General features: G+C 50.4%; 3 protein-coding genes across 3 annotated transcripts in view; 2 read left to right on the top strand and 1 right to left on the bottom strand.

Annotated features, from left to right (window-relative positions):
- Nucleotides 1-1,995: 1,995 nt before the first annotated feature.
- On the top strand, nt 1,996-3,754 carry VOLCADRAFT_100253 (uncharacterized protein; the record flags this gene model as incomplete). Its single annotated transcript, XM_002958887.1, has 3 exons — nt 1,996-2,008; nt 2,738-3,027; nt 3,743-3,754. The coding sequence occupies 3 exons, from the start codon at nt 1,996-1,998 to the stop codon at nt 3,752-3,754; spliced, it is 315 nt and encodes a 104-aa protein (XP_002958933.1).
- Nucleotides 3,755-4,420: 666 nt separating this feature from the next.
- VOLCADRAFT_100252 (uncharacterized protein) lies at nt 4,421-5,923 on the bottom strand (the record flags this gene model as incomplete). Its single annotated transcript, XM_002958874.1, has 4 exons — nt 4,421-4,546; nt 4,628-4,719; nt 4,814-5,130; nt 5,877-5,923. 4 exons carry the CDS (start codon nt 5,921-5,923, stop codon nt 4,421-4,423), a joined length of 582 nt encoding a protein of 193 aa, XP_002958920.1.
- A 4,605-nt stretch (nt 5,924-10,528) lies between these two features.
- VOLCADRAFT_100251 (uncharacterized protein) overlaps nt 10,529-12,278 on the top strand; it is a gene marked incomplete at both ends in the record, with an annotated part of 3,821 nt that continues 2,071 nt past the window's right edge. The window contains 2 exons of the mRNA XM_002958886.1: nt 10,529-10,620; nt 11,514-12,040. Of these exons, the coding sequence (XP_002958932.1) occupies nt 10,529-10,620; nt 11,514-12,040 (619 nt within the window). The remainder of the gene's footprint in view (nt 10,621-11,513; nt 12,041-12,278) is intronic.

The following is a 12,278-nucleotide window of genomic DNA, read 5'->3' as shown; positions in this document are numbered from 1 at the left end:
TGCATCCCCTCCCCTCCCCTCCGCCATCCTCATCCTTGGTGGGTTGGCGTGGACCCTTCCAAACATACCGCCTTCCTGGGCCCTCTGCCATCCTTAACCTGGCGACATTTCTATACTGCTCTTTCCTATGCGTATCCTGTGCCCGACCCTTCACCACATCCTGACCGCTCTGCAACCCTCCTCTGGAGCCTATCACGAACCCATACATAACGATAGGAAAATAACTTTGCCGGGTTCATACATGTCAATCCCAGCGCCATATCCAGAATTAATTATCTAAAAGGTGTTAGGGCAAATCAAGGACAAACTCTTTTGGCATATACGTTCATTCGGGAATGGACTTCAGTTTCTCACCATTAGGATTGCGTTCGTCGATATTTGTTTATGGTCTATACTGAGAGATAAATCATATGTTTACTCATTGTACGGAATAGTCTATAGATCGTGCCATGGTATAATAGACTACAGGGCTGGTCTATAGACACACGTTCTTAAAGGGTGCATTTCCAGTGCGGATTAAGGCCAGGGATTAGGGCACGGAAGTCCTTGGTACGAGCTTACCACATAGTTTCGTTCCATAAGGAAACCAAAGGTTGAAAAGGCGAGGTAAGTTTGGCAACAACTTAGCCGTTTGAGCAAGTACTTGCTTGGCAAACTTACCTCGCCTACTAGTATCGATGGAGGACAGAGGGTTAATCCCTGGCCTTAATCCACACTGGAAATACACCCAAACTTTACCAGATGCTTGACTGACAAAGTGCATGCCTACCCGACACCAGTGATTTTTTTCATTTAGGGCGGGTCTCAATTTATTCCGACCTAAGTAACACAGTTGCTAGGGTCGCCGTAATTTATTCCGTAAGTGTGGGGCGCTGGGGGGGGCTACGGGGGGCCCCCCAGACCCCCCCCGATAAGTTACAACTCCCCTCATAGACCAAGAGGCACGCACTGAGTTGGCGCGTTTTCGTTCATGTGTGCACTCTTCATGCACATGCATAGATAGTTCTGGCACTGTTTGTGAGTAGGGTTGGCAAAAATACTATATTTTTTTACCCAAATAGTATAGTATAGTAAGAAATAGTACTATATATAGTAATGTAGTACTATGATACTATTACTAGGCAGGTACACGCTCCCTGTAGAAGGGGGGTGTACGACCAACCGTTGTACCTGAAAATTACACCGTTGGAAAGGTCTTCTTTTGTTCTTTCTAAATACCTACTTAGACATGAGAAAGCAGATCGCTGTGGTCATCCAGATCACTTTTTGTTAGTTCAGTGCCCGGTAGGTGGACCCCAAACCCCATGTCTCAAGGCGTGTTATGGCACATAAAGACATAATCACAGATAGAAGACCCAGTGTTGACAAGACAACACACGGACGCCATACTAGTGAAGACTTGCCCCGCGAGAGTCGCGGGAATCACTGGGAGGAGGGTCTGGCCATCAATGCCGCGCCGGCGCTTGGAGAGGGCCTGCTGATCCGCCGTGCTGGGACCCGCCGCAGCAGAGCTGGTTCCACTCTGTTGCTGTTGCTGGCTGAGTGACGCTGCACGCTGTTTGATAGCCTTGCAAGCACCTTGCTTGATGTGGTGCGCGTTGGTAAAGGATGGGTTCGCGGCGCTGAGCGGCTCATCGCAGAACAGGCAGACTAGCTTTGGTAGACCACCACTCCACATCGAAGTTGTCCCAAAGACTACCCGTCTTGGCGTTCTTCTTCTGGTTACGTAGCTTGTTAATAAGCTCGTTCCGAGAACGGAGAACTTCAGGGGGGACGTCTGGACCAGGATGCAAGCCTCTGATCGCCTTGTCATTCTTTATACTGGATTCCTTTGACATTATTCATCAATAACTACGTAGCACAGCTCGAAGACGCGGCTATAGCCCTTCAAAATACAGCTTGACTGCAGATCTCGACTTGGTCCAACTAATACTGGACACTATCCAAACCCAAATCTAGTACTATCTAGTACTATTTTTACTATACTATTTTACTATGTACGAACGCGGTACGAGCGTCGTAAACTAGTACCAGTTTAGAGCCCTGCATAGTAAATAGTACTATGCATAGTACTATTATAGTATAGTACTCTTTTCTAGTATAGTACCCGTGCCAACCCTATTTGTGAGCAATAAGTAAATCCGACCAAGCAAAAGCCCAAAGCAAGCAAACGCATAGCAAATCACAGGCCGTCACCCGCCACTGCAAACCACAGCACACTAGGACTCTACCGGTTCATCATGTACCGGCCCCTGCTGCTACTGTCCGTATGGCGCCCGTGTCATCGGTCGCCGCTGGCAGCAACACCATTGCCGATGCATTACCGACAACAGCACCGCCATCCCAAACGCCTTTATCAGGAAAAAAGTTTCAGGCTTATCTTGCTGTTTTGGTGTTTGTTCGATGTTCGAGTCGTTGCCTTTTGCGTGTTTGGCTATGTGAGGACCGGTCATACATTCTGCTATGCCGCGTTGACTCACGGGCTTGACCTTCTTACGGCCCCTCATATCTATCCTATGATTGATAATTCTAAGTTCTGCACACTACGGAGCAATCTGGCAGCAATGGACGTTTTTGGCTGGGGGAATGAAAATGTACGGATCGGCCTCAATTCATTCCGTTTTTCTAAAGGCCAAAATTGCCTGTTTATTCCTTTTAAGGAATATATTTCTTTAAAAAACACTGCCCGGCACGTGAATAAACCCCTCGTGCCCCACCTGCCCTACCTGCCCTACAGACATATCCTGCGTGAGTGACGATGCCAAGCGCCTCCAGAGTACCACAATCAATGGTGAAGTTGTGACCTTCAACTACCGGACGAAAAAGTGGAAGGGCGAGCAGTTCGGCTTGCTCATCTTCGACAAGCTGGATAACACCTTCCCAGTGACCCCAGCTACGGGATTGCGCCTGTGCATGGTGCTGCAAACCGGCGGCTCCTGCAGTACACCCGCGGGAATGTGCCAGGGCGGCGCCAGCAGCGGCAGCTGCGTCTACTTGCTGTCTGATGCTGTCTACTCTTGCTGTGCAGTCAGTGAAGCGCTGCTCTGAGCCGGTGGATGTATGGCGATGTTTATTGTATGATGCCTATCTGACCTGCTGCGGTTGCGTGCTGCTACTGCAAGCCTACCTTGCATTGTGCTAGGTAAGCTTTACAGTGATATCAGCATTCGTGTATGAGGGCCTAGTCACAAATTTATAGCATGACGAGTAATCACACACAACTACAGTTTTTTGAGTAGTTGCCTTACCGCTTAGGGGTCGTACAGACGGAGGGGTACCTGCAGGCAGGAAAGTGTGCTTGACTTCCGTGGGTGGTGGGGGGTGAGCCTGGTTACCGAGCGACTCTGCTGCTGAACACTGTAGGTTAGGGCAGAAGCCGCAGCGGAAGCCTGTCAGTACTGACACTATGAACTCGCGCGACCTATTCTAGCCCTGTACGGTCCAGCCGTACACACCAACGACATCCAACCAAGTACACTCTCGGCAAATACACAAAACACCTTGTTTTTCTTTCGTTTCACTCAGAAAACCTACAGTTAATGTGTACCTATTAATTCTCTACCTGTCCGGTTTGCATGTCTGCATGGGTAGCTATATGCGGCGTACAATCGGTGTTGTCAGCAACAACTTATGATGGTTTGCTTGGCGCGCTGAGGAGCTGAGGTTTATTTCGTAGCTTCGTGACGCTTCTTCTTGGTATCTCCATTAACCCCCCGCATGCATCCTAAACCTCTTCCTACAGCAGCCACGTTGAAGATTGTGATATATGTAGTGGTGATCAGCTATAAGGCTGTGCTTTGGCTCTATTAAATGTATACATTGATATTAGCGTCGCTCTTGCTTCGCTAGGGCGGCTTCATGGGGCGTGCAGGGTAAACCCTTAGTGGGGCGGCTTCATGGGCAGTGCAGGGTAAACCCTTGGCTGCCCATATTGCCACCCCCGTGTTGGGAAGGGGAGGAGCACCAGCCTGTCGGGTGCTCACGGCCGCTGGGAGAGCCAAGGTCTTCCCTGTTGTGGGTTTTCTAGCTTATGGCGGATGCCATGCATCTGTGGTAAGTCCAGCTGCGTTCCTTGAGGCGGCGGTGTGTGTTAATACTGAGGTCCAGTGTACTGCCTGATTCTAAGTTAGCAGTTACTTTCTGGAGGTGTAAGATCAACATTTAACTGCCACTGTTGAGCTGTTCAGGCGCAGAGTTTTGAAATTTTCAAATCTGTGACAGATGTAAGCTAAATGCGTTCATGATCGAATGCGTTGCTGCAAGAGCTTTTGTAACATTTCTTGCATATTTCTGCCACTAAGCAAATACTAAGCGGGTAAGTGGGACCTTAAGATAGGTCCGTTCCTCGAGTGGAGGTTGGTGCAGCGGCAGTGGGCTGCCTGGTCATGCTTCCTAGCTCTTGCTGGAGAAAACCAACTGTCTAGGTGTTACGGGGAATGTACCCTAGCGGGATGTGTGCCGTCACTGCTCGCCGCCACGCCCCGTCCTCGCGGACGTATGCAAACTCGAAAACGGTGTTACTCTTCCACCGCCCCAGCTTTTGCACCTCTGCCCGGTCAGCGCCGCCTTACACGAGGGCCGTGGCGCCCCCACGGCGTAGGGAGTGCGGGCACAAGTCGCGCCGCACGCCTGCCTCCGTGCATAACGTCCAGAGCATGTCGCGGAACTTGTGAAAAGGCATAGCCTCGACTGTAGACGGGAGTGCCGCCACGACCTCCTCTAGGCAGTTGACGGACGTTGGATGCAGGACGTTGACAGCGCGCAGCAATGGGCCGACATCCTCCGCATCGGCTTCAACCCCATCGTGCCGCACCGACATGCGTGGTGTCCGCAGCTGCTCCAAAAGGAAGCACCGGGCAGCACGGCCCGCCGATTCTGCTGATGGTCACAAAGGCACCCTTGCAGTGCTGGTCGGTCTTGCTTTTGAATAAAAAGATTTCCACGCGATCTCCGTAGATATGGAGCAGGTCGGTATGCACCAGCACATGGCTTAGATCGTCAAAGCAGAGCAAACCGCAGAACGTGAGCACCGCGCCTGTGACGACCATTCTAGTGAGCAAGGGCACACCTTCGCGGATATGATATTCCACCAGTTGCGACACCTCCTTCGGGGTTGCGACGACTAAGTTCCTGGGGGTTGCCGACAGCGTCCGACGGGCGACTTCCTGGACTCCGGCACACAAGGAATGTATGCATGGGGTAGGCAAACCTGCCAGCTCGTGAAAAGCGGACACCGCTTCGCTGGCCCCATCCACTGCTTGGTGCCTGAATTCGTGATAGTGGTCATCGCTTATTGTAGCATGTCCGTCTAATTAAAAGACCAGACTATATGAGCTTACAAGCTAATTAGCTATGATTCAGCTTGAATGTGCTTGTCAGGAGTATCAATGGAGGTAAAGTAGCATGCACATATGCGTACGACCACCCCCGGCCGGTAATATGTCGGCCGACCTCAGGGCTGACTGCCTGATGTTTCACAATGACAACTATTATATAACATTGGATGACAACCAAAGGCATCCATTTAGTGAAGACCTGTCGTCGACTTGCGTGTGTGCTGCCAGCATTCGCCCCTTCTCCTGTACTCATCTACAAGCCAAACAGGCCAAGACATAGGTACTTATTGCTTATTCCTTGCGTGTGTGATGCTAGCATTAGAGACCTTAAGGTTGAAATGGCAAACGATGCTTCCCGAGATACCACGATACTGTAGGTTGCTAACGTTTACATTTTTAGAAGTATCCTTAAGCGGAATTTACGATGTGGGAAGCATATAAGACGAGTAGCCTATAGGCCCATACATATGTCCATAGTCCAGGGCAACGGAGGGGTTTACCCTGGGGCCGTGTTACCCCTCCTGCTGGGTAGGAACTTACAAGGGGGTTACCGAAGGGCTACCGGGGGTTGAAGATGGGTAACCCATGGGTTACTGACCCAATCAGTGCCTTAGGGTTTCCTGCCTGCGCTCGTCCTAACTCATGCAGGCTTTCATGCAGTCGATGGCATACATATTTGCAGGCAGGCGGCTGGCAGAAGTTAAGGCCTGACTTCTGCTCCCAGTCGATCCAGTCGACCCGGGTTCAAATCCGCCTGCCAGCTCCTCGGGTGTTTGAGGAGTGATAAAATGGGAGGTGGCCCCCCATCATATGGACGGTGTAGGACGTGATAATATCAACTTGCGAGCTGACCAGGAACTAAGTTGATGCGCCGTTGATCCGCTAGATTTGGTTGGATGCTGGTGGTGAGTTGCCGAACCCAACGAATACATTCTGAAGTCGGATGGGGTGACGGATTAGGGTGCCCCTCTAGCAGGGGAGAGCAGGGACTGCCCCGGGAAAGGGGGCCGCTGGCGAAGTTAACCACCCTGTAACAACATACATATTTGCAAAGTCCGAAGGCAAATTTACAGCTGCTGAGGTGTGGAGTTGAGGTCACAGTTGACGGACCGAGATTCGCATGCTGGATTGGTGGTGATTGCTGATCCCTCTGTCTCTAAGGATGTTCGGGTGACGTGGTGATGATGAGGGATCCTAGAAGGCAGGATAAACCGCCCTGGACTTGCAGTTTGTAGTACAGTGTGGCAATGGTGGATGGTGCAGTATGGTGATAAATCATAGAAATGGCAATCTGTTAAATTGGCCCAGAAGCCTCCCACTCTCTAAGAACAACAACATCTGTAATTCTTTTGTTATGGTCTGTAGACTGTGCCCGGGTATATCAAATAGATAGTGCCTTTAACCAAACAGTCCGGATAGATTTATGGTTTAGACAACAGGCATGTAGGTTTTTGTAGCGTGCGAAGCGGTTTCTATTAAGAATGCAGTTACGAGCGAGCGAACTGGTTTCGGGGACGGTACTGCTGCAGCGGTTAGCACGCCCAACATGAAAAACGCCGGATTCATCCGTACACATTTTGCCTGGCGTACACCATTTGGATGAGGTCGCTTATTTGCCTGACGGTCTCAATGTTACGGACGCATGATTTATCCTCAATCCTTGGGGGTAAATCAGGGCCCCTGCTTTGCTTTGCTTAAAGCCGCGCCTGTAGCTGCTGTACATAATTCACGAACTAATGCCCCTGGAGGTTCTGGGATCAAGACCCATCAGGGTTGAATCCTTCCGATGATGGAAGGTAAATGTGCCCCTAGTTGATGGACGGTGGTGCCTGGGATAAAGTTGACATGCGAGCTGACCAGGAACGGAGTTGATCCGACTCATGAGTCACCGTTGATTCGACAGATTCCGTTGGATGCCGGGGATGGGTGCGGAACATGAGCGATCCACTGAGAAGTTGACTAGGGTTATAGGATGAGGGTGCCCCGAAATACACACACACATATATACACACACACACACACACACACACACACACACACACACACACACACACACACACACACACACACACACACACACACACACACACGCGCGCGCGCGCGCGCGGTGGCGCTTAATTTCGCTCATCATTTGGAAGCAGCAGCCTCATCAGTAGCTACTGGCAGTAGCCATAAGTGCAGCTCGGTTCGCACACACACAGTAATTGGAGCAAAGTGAGTATTGAGTAAATTCGTCGCAGTAAATATATTATCGTCTCTAGCCAGGGTCATCGTATAATCCGAGAAATGGGTGGAATGTAGATTCACGGCCGTCACAACGGCCTACGAGCAGACGAATTTGGGCAGGTCCTGCCCAAACGGCTGCTTAGAACGAGACGCGTACTTTAAGCCTCTGCCTTGCAAATTGATTTGTGTACACCAAATTTGTGTGGTGCTGTCAGACCGAAAGGAAAGGGAAATGCCTGCAAAGCAGCCGGAAACGTTGTTTTTTAAATAGTTATACATAAATGTTTAGACATGGATAATATGATAATACGCAGATACAGAGGCGGCTCGGCTCCTCAGGGAGCCAGTCAAACCCGGTTCCGGTGCACCTGTTGCCGGCCTGAAAATAGATGATCTATAGACACTCCTTAAAGCATCTGTAAAAGCATATGAAAAATGTTACAGTAGGTGTGGCGAGCCCCAATGCCTTCATTCCACTAATAACTTATTAGCTGTTTGAAACAGCTGCTGTGCGTAGGTGCGCAGCGGAGCGACCACCGCCGCGACCATGCGTTGAAGCATGACGTAGCAAGGCCACCATAACGATGGATTCGAGCGGACACATAATTCTGTAAGGTTAACGCAAGGCAGGCCGAAAAGCAAAATGTGGAGACTGGGAGGTTATTTTCAGAGAATCGCGCGCTTCGCGGATTAATATACTAATATATAGATTAATATGCTGTACAGCTTATAGAAATTGGTGATTGGCCCTGAGAAAGCTTACAAGCCTGTTTCGTAAACTGGTGGTTTTCCAGAAACCAGCCCACGGATACAGCAGATGCCAGCATCATGCCTTGAAATAGTTAGTACAAGCACGTAGTTCATGGGGAGGTCCAAAATCCGCGAAAACCGGTGGCGGGCGTACGTAGGGTAAAGTTGAGGAGCGTCTATAGACTGTCGATTTTCAGTCGTATCTATCTATTAGACCATGGCACGATTAATATGCTATGAAATGCGCGCATTCTTCCTATACTAAAAGCTCAAACTTGGTGGGAAAAATTTGCTAACTGGTGGCCACCAGGTATCAAATTGACAATCTCGGATACCTTAATCCGTGACTTTTAATCCAAGTGGAAACACCCCCTAAAAGTCACGGATTAAGGTATTTTTAATTCACGCCAATCCACCGCTAATCTGTCGGAGTGTTTCATACGTCTGGATTAAGACACGGATTGAAGTACGACATTTGCCATTCCGTGCATAAAATACAAACACGAGTATTGCCAGACATTTAATAGACTATCGAGTATCAACATGAAGGCCTTGCAGCACCTTTGAACGACACCACGGTGTGGTGCATAATGCCGAACAAGAAGCACAAAGCTTCCGCAAAACTACGAACACCTACAGCCTTTATAAAGGATAAAACCTTCCGACCTATCAATCGGGCTTTTTACGAGGCATCGTAAAAAGTGTTAATCCGAGATTGTGAATTTGATACCTGGGTGGCCACCAGGTAGCCATGTATGGATGCCATTGTCGCTCTCTTAGCTGATATCCCGGCGCATTGGCGACAGGCGGCTAGTCTTTTGCTGCTTCTGAGTGTAGAATCTAGGGCAGCGGTGGTGCCCTTCATTGAGTCGGCCAGAGTCGGCTACCCAAACCCTGGTGTCGAGGCTTGGTTGGAGATGGGGTGCAGGGCCTCCAATCAGATTTAAAGATTTATCCGTTAAATATTAGCGACTAATATGCAACTTTCGCCACTTTCTGTGGCTCGCCGATTAGCCCACACCCTGTTCATCAAAGAGGCGACGGGCTCTTCGGAGGTACTGGGTGAGGCTATCCTTATTCTGCAATGGACCTTCCATCGTTTATGGTGTCATATACGATGGGAAAATGAACAAAAAGAGGTTTGGTGGCGTCTCACGGTTGATGGGGTACCTATGTTAGGAAGTTTCCATCTCAGGATGTCGCGGCCAACAGTGTGTGGTTGTGGAGGTTATCCAGTACAGCTGGGAGATGTATCCCTTCATGAGCGATCGCTGTCATCACTTCTGGGCCTGTCCGGTGGCACAGGCTTAGCTTGCGCTGACGTCCATGGGCCCCGCGGATCAGGACTGACGATGGAAGACAATTAGAAAATGCATGAGCAAAATGATATCTAATAAAGGAAAAAGACTTGGCTAGTAGACGTTATCACCCAAAAATTGTTCAAGTTCTATCAATGAATGCGTTCTTCTTTCCGTTGTCTTCCATTGTCAGTCATGTTAGGCAGTTGGCGTTCGGAGCTTAATTAGGCCCTCGACCCCAGCACAGATGCCGCACCGCATGGTTCCCCGTCTGCAAGGCGACTGGCACGGTGACAAATATCGCAAAGTGCGAAGTACTCGTCTTCGGAGGAACAACGCGCGAGTGCAAGCGGCGCATGGAGGCAGCAGTGTATTCGTCGGGTGGGACCAGCTGGTCCCAGCCTGCAGGCTGCACGTGTCGACCGGGAGTGAGGTCTGTAGAACCAAGGAAAGGCTTTTTCAAGGTGCCGGTACTATGGCGACCCCCTACATACGCGCTCTTGAAAAATTGTGGCCAATGCCTTGGGTTTCCCTTTGCAAGCGGACCAATCCGCTTAGCGGCGGAAGGTTTATTAGCCACTACCGATGCTTGTTGACAGTTAACCAAATATATAAAATGTGTAGTAGGTTTTCTTATACCTTGTTCCGAAATGAAACGCCCCGTACGGCGGCCACTGCTGTGGTGAAACCCAGCAGACGACCGATAGCTTTAAAAGTTCTGCCGGAAAGGTAACGATCTATTCCATATATGGTCCTACACATAGCTTTCTGGAGCTGAGAAAAAAAATCGTGAACTTGGAGCTACCGTACGTATGCCCGCCAGCGGTTTCCGCCGGCTTTCGACCTCCCCATGAACTACATGCTCGTACTGCTTTTTAAGTAACAATTTCAAGGCATGAAACTGGCATCTGTTGTGTCATGACAACAGAAAATTACCGATCGGTGGATTCATTTATTGTCATAGGCAGTCCACCTTGTGGACATCGAGGTTCGGCCTGGTCCGGCTTTCGGTGAGTGAAACTGCAGCAGCTGCTCTGCTAGCTACCTAGCAAGCAATCATATGATTGCAATCATGCATGCTTGCCGCTGGTGTAGTTCACGTCATGCTTTATTATTTGCAGTTCCTGCCCCTTTCTATGCACCCACCTCACTCACCTAGCCACCACAGCAGCGTATGCACCTGCTGCGCCGCACTAGCTATTTTCTCACTCCTGCTGAGAGTGCGGCTTCGATATTGTTGTTGGGTTGATGGGGTGTTTTACTGTGGGCGGCTCGTCCTGAGAAGCTCGTCCTGACCGGGTTGTTGTTGTTACCATCAAACGTTTTACAGATGTTCGTTGTTACGACGGCCAGCAGCCTGAACTGGATGGTGCAGCGAAACATGATGAGTGCGTTTCATAGATATGCGGCATGCATAGCTAGATGACTGTGCTAAATGACCTCATTGACCGTAACCATGGAACACAAACTAAGTACATGCTGTGGTTGCCGATTGATGAATGGAATGCAGGGCTTGCTTCTTGCACTTCCTCATCACACACGTACCTGTCTGGACGTGTGGCTGTGCAATCTATAGCAGCAAGGAAGGGAAGCACTGCAACAGCATGGCAGGGGTTCCTGCTTCTGCTGCAGTCGCCAGCTCCAGACGCCATCCGAACACAGGTTCCATTTCCTCAAGTGAACCTGGCCCTGATCGTCTGTCACAACAGCCCAATGCGCCCAAGGACTCCCCAGGAGCCACCACTATCCCCTCATCATCATCCTCAGTACGCAGCCTGCGGTGGAGTAATGGCATTGGGCAGAATACCGCCTTCCTATGGCTGTTGCTGCTCACCACCACTGTTGGTATTGCGGCGGTTGCAGACCCACCACCACCATCGCCACCGGTCACCTTGCCCTGCAGCAATACTGCCGATTTCATCCTTTACCGGGGAGCAGAGATCACCATTGGTGCCGATGTACCTGTGACTTTCCGTGCGTCTGATACGGGTAGTGTACGCATCAGTCAGTCGGTGATATCAGCTATCGATTATAGTATTGATGTGGGTAGCTGGTATACTGGTCCCATGGCAGATCTCTTTTACAACAACACTGTCGGCTCTAACGTGGTCTCCTATTTTCGTACACTCCCGAATTTAGAGTTTCAGAGGCGCTTCAATGGCACACCAGGCTGCAGTCCCTTGAGTATGGATGAGATGAAAACTTCACTCAGCTCATACTCATATAATATTCCTTCTGGTTCCAGAAGCAGCTTCGCAATCTATTCTGCCCTGAGTCGAGCATATCAGACCGGTGCTGACTTCTCAGGCCTGGCAAATTGTGTGCCGTTCCCCTTCTACTTATTTGGTCTGTTGCGGACAGCGAATGCCAGCTTTGCCCCAATAGACGGAGCAGCAGGGATATGGTTGAGCGACAAGTGGGTGACGGCGGGTGACCCGAACGACCCTGTCTGCCCCAACTCGCCGACCAGCTGGGGCTACGTCCCAATGGAGTACTACTATTGCCCCTGCCCTTCGCCACCGCCACCACCATCCCCCCCAAAACCACCATCACCCAGCCCGCCCTCCCTACCACCGCCCAGTCCGCCCTCTCCACTACAGCCACCCAGTCCGCCCTCCACACCACCACCCAGCCCTCCCTCTCCACCACCACCCACCCCGCCCTCCCC

The sequence above is a fragment of the Volvox carteri genome, assembly GCF_000143455.1.
Source record: "Volvox carteri f. nagariensis unplaced genomic scaffold VOLCAscaffold_110, whole genome shotgun sequence".
NCBI classification, from domain to species: Eukaryota; Viridiplantae; Chlorophyta; class Chlorophyceae; order Chlamydomonadales; family Volvocaceae; genus Volvox; species Volvox carteri.
Note: the sequence above shows the minus strand (reverse complement) of the source record. Positions and strands in the feature narration are given on the sequence as shown.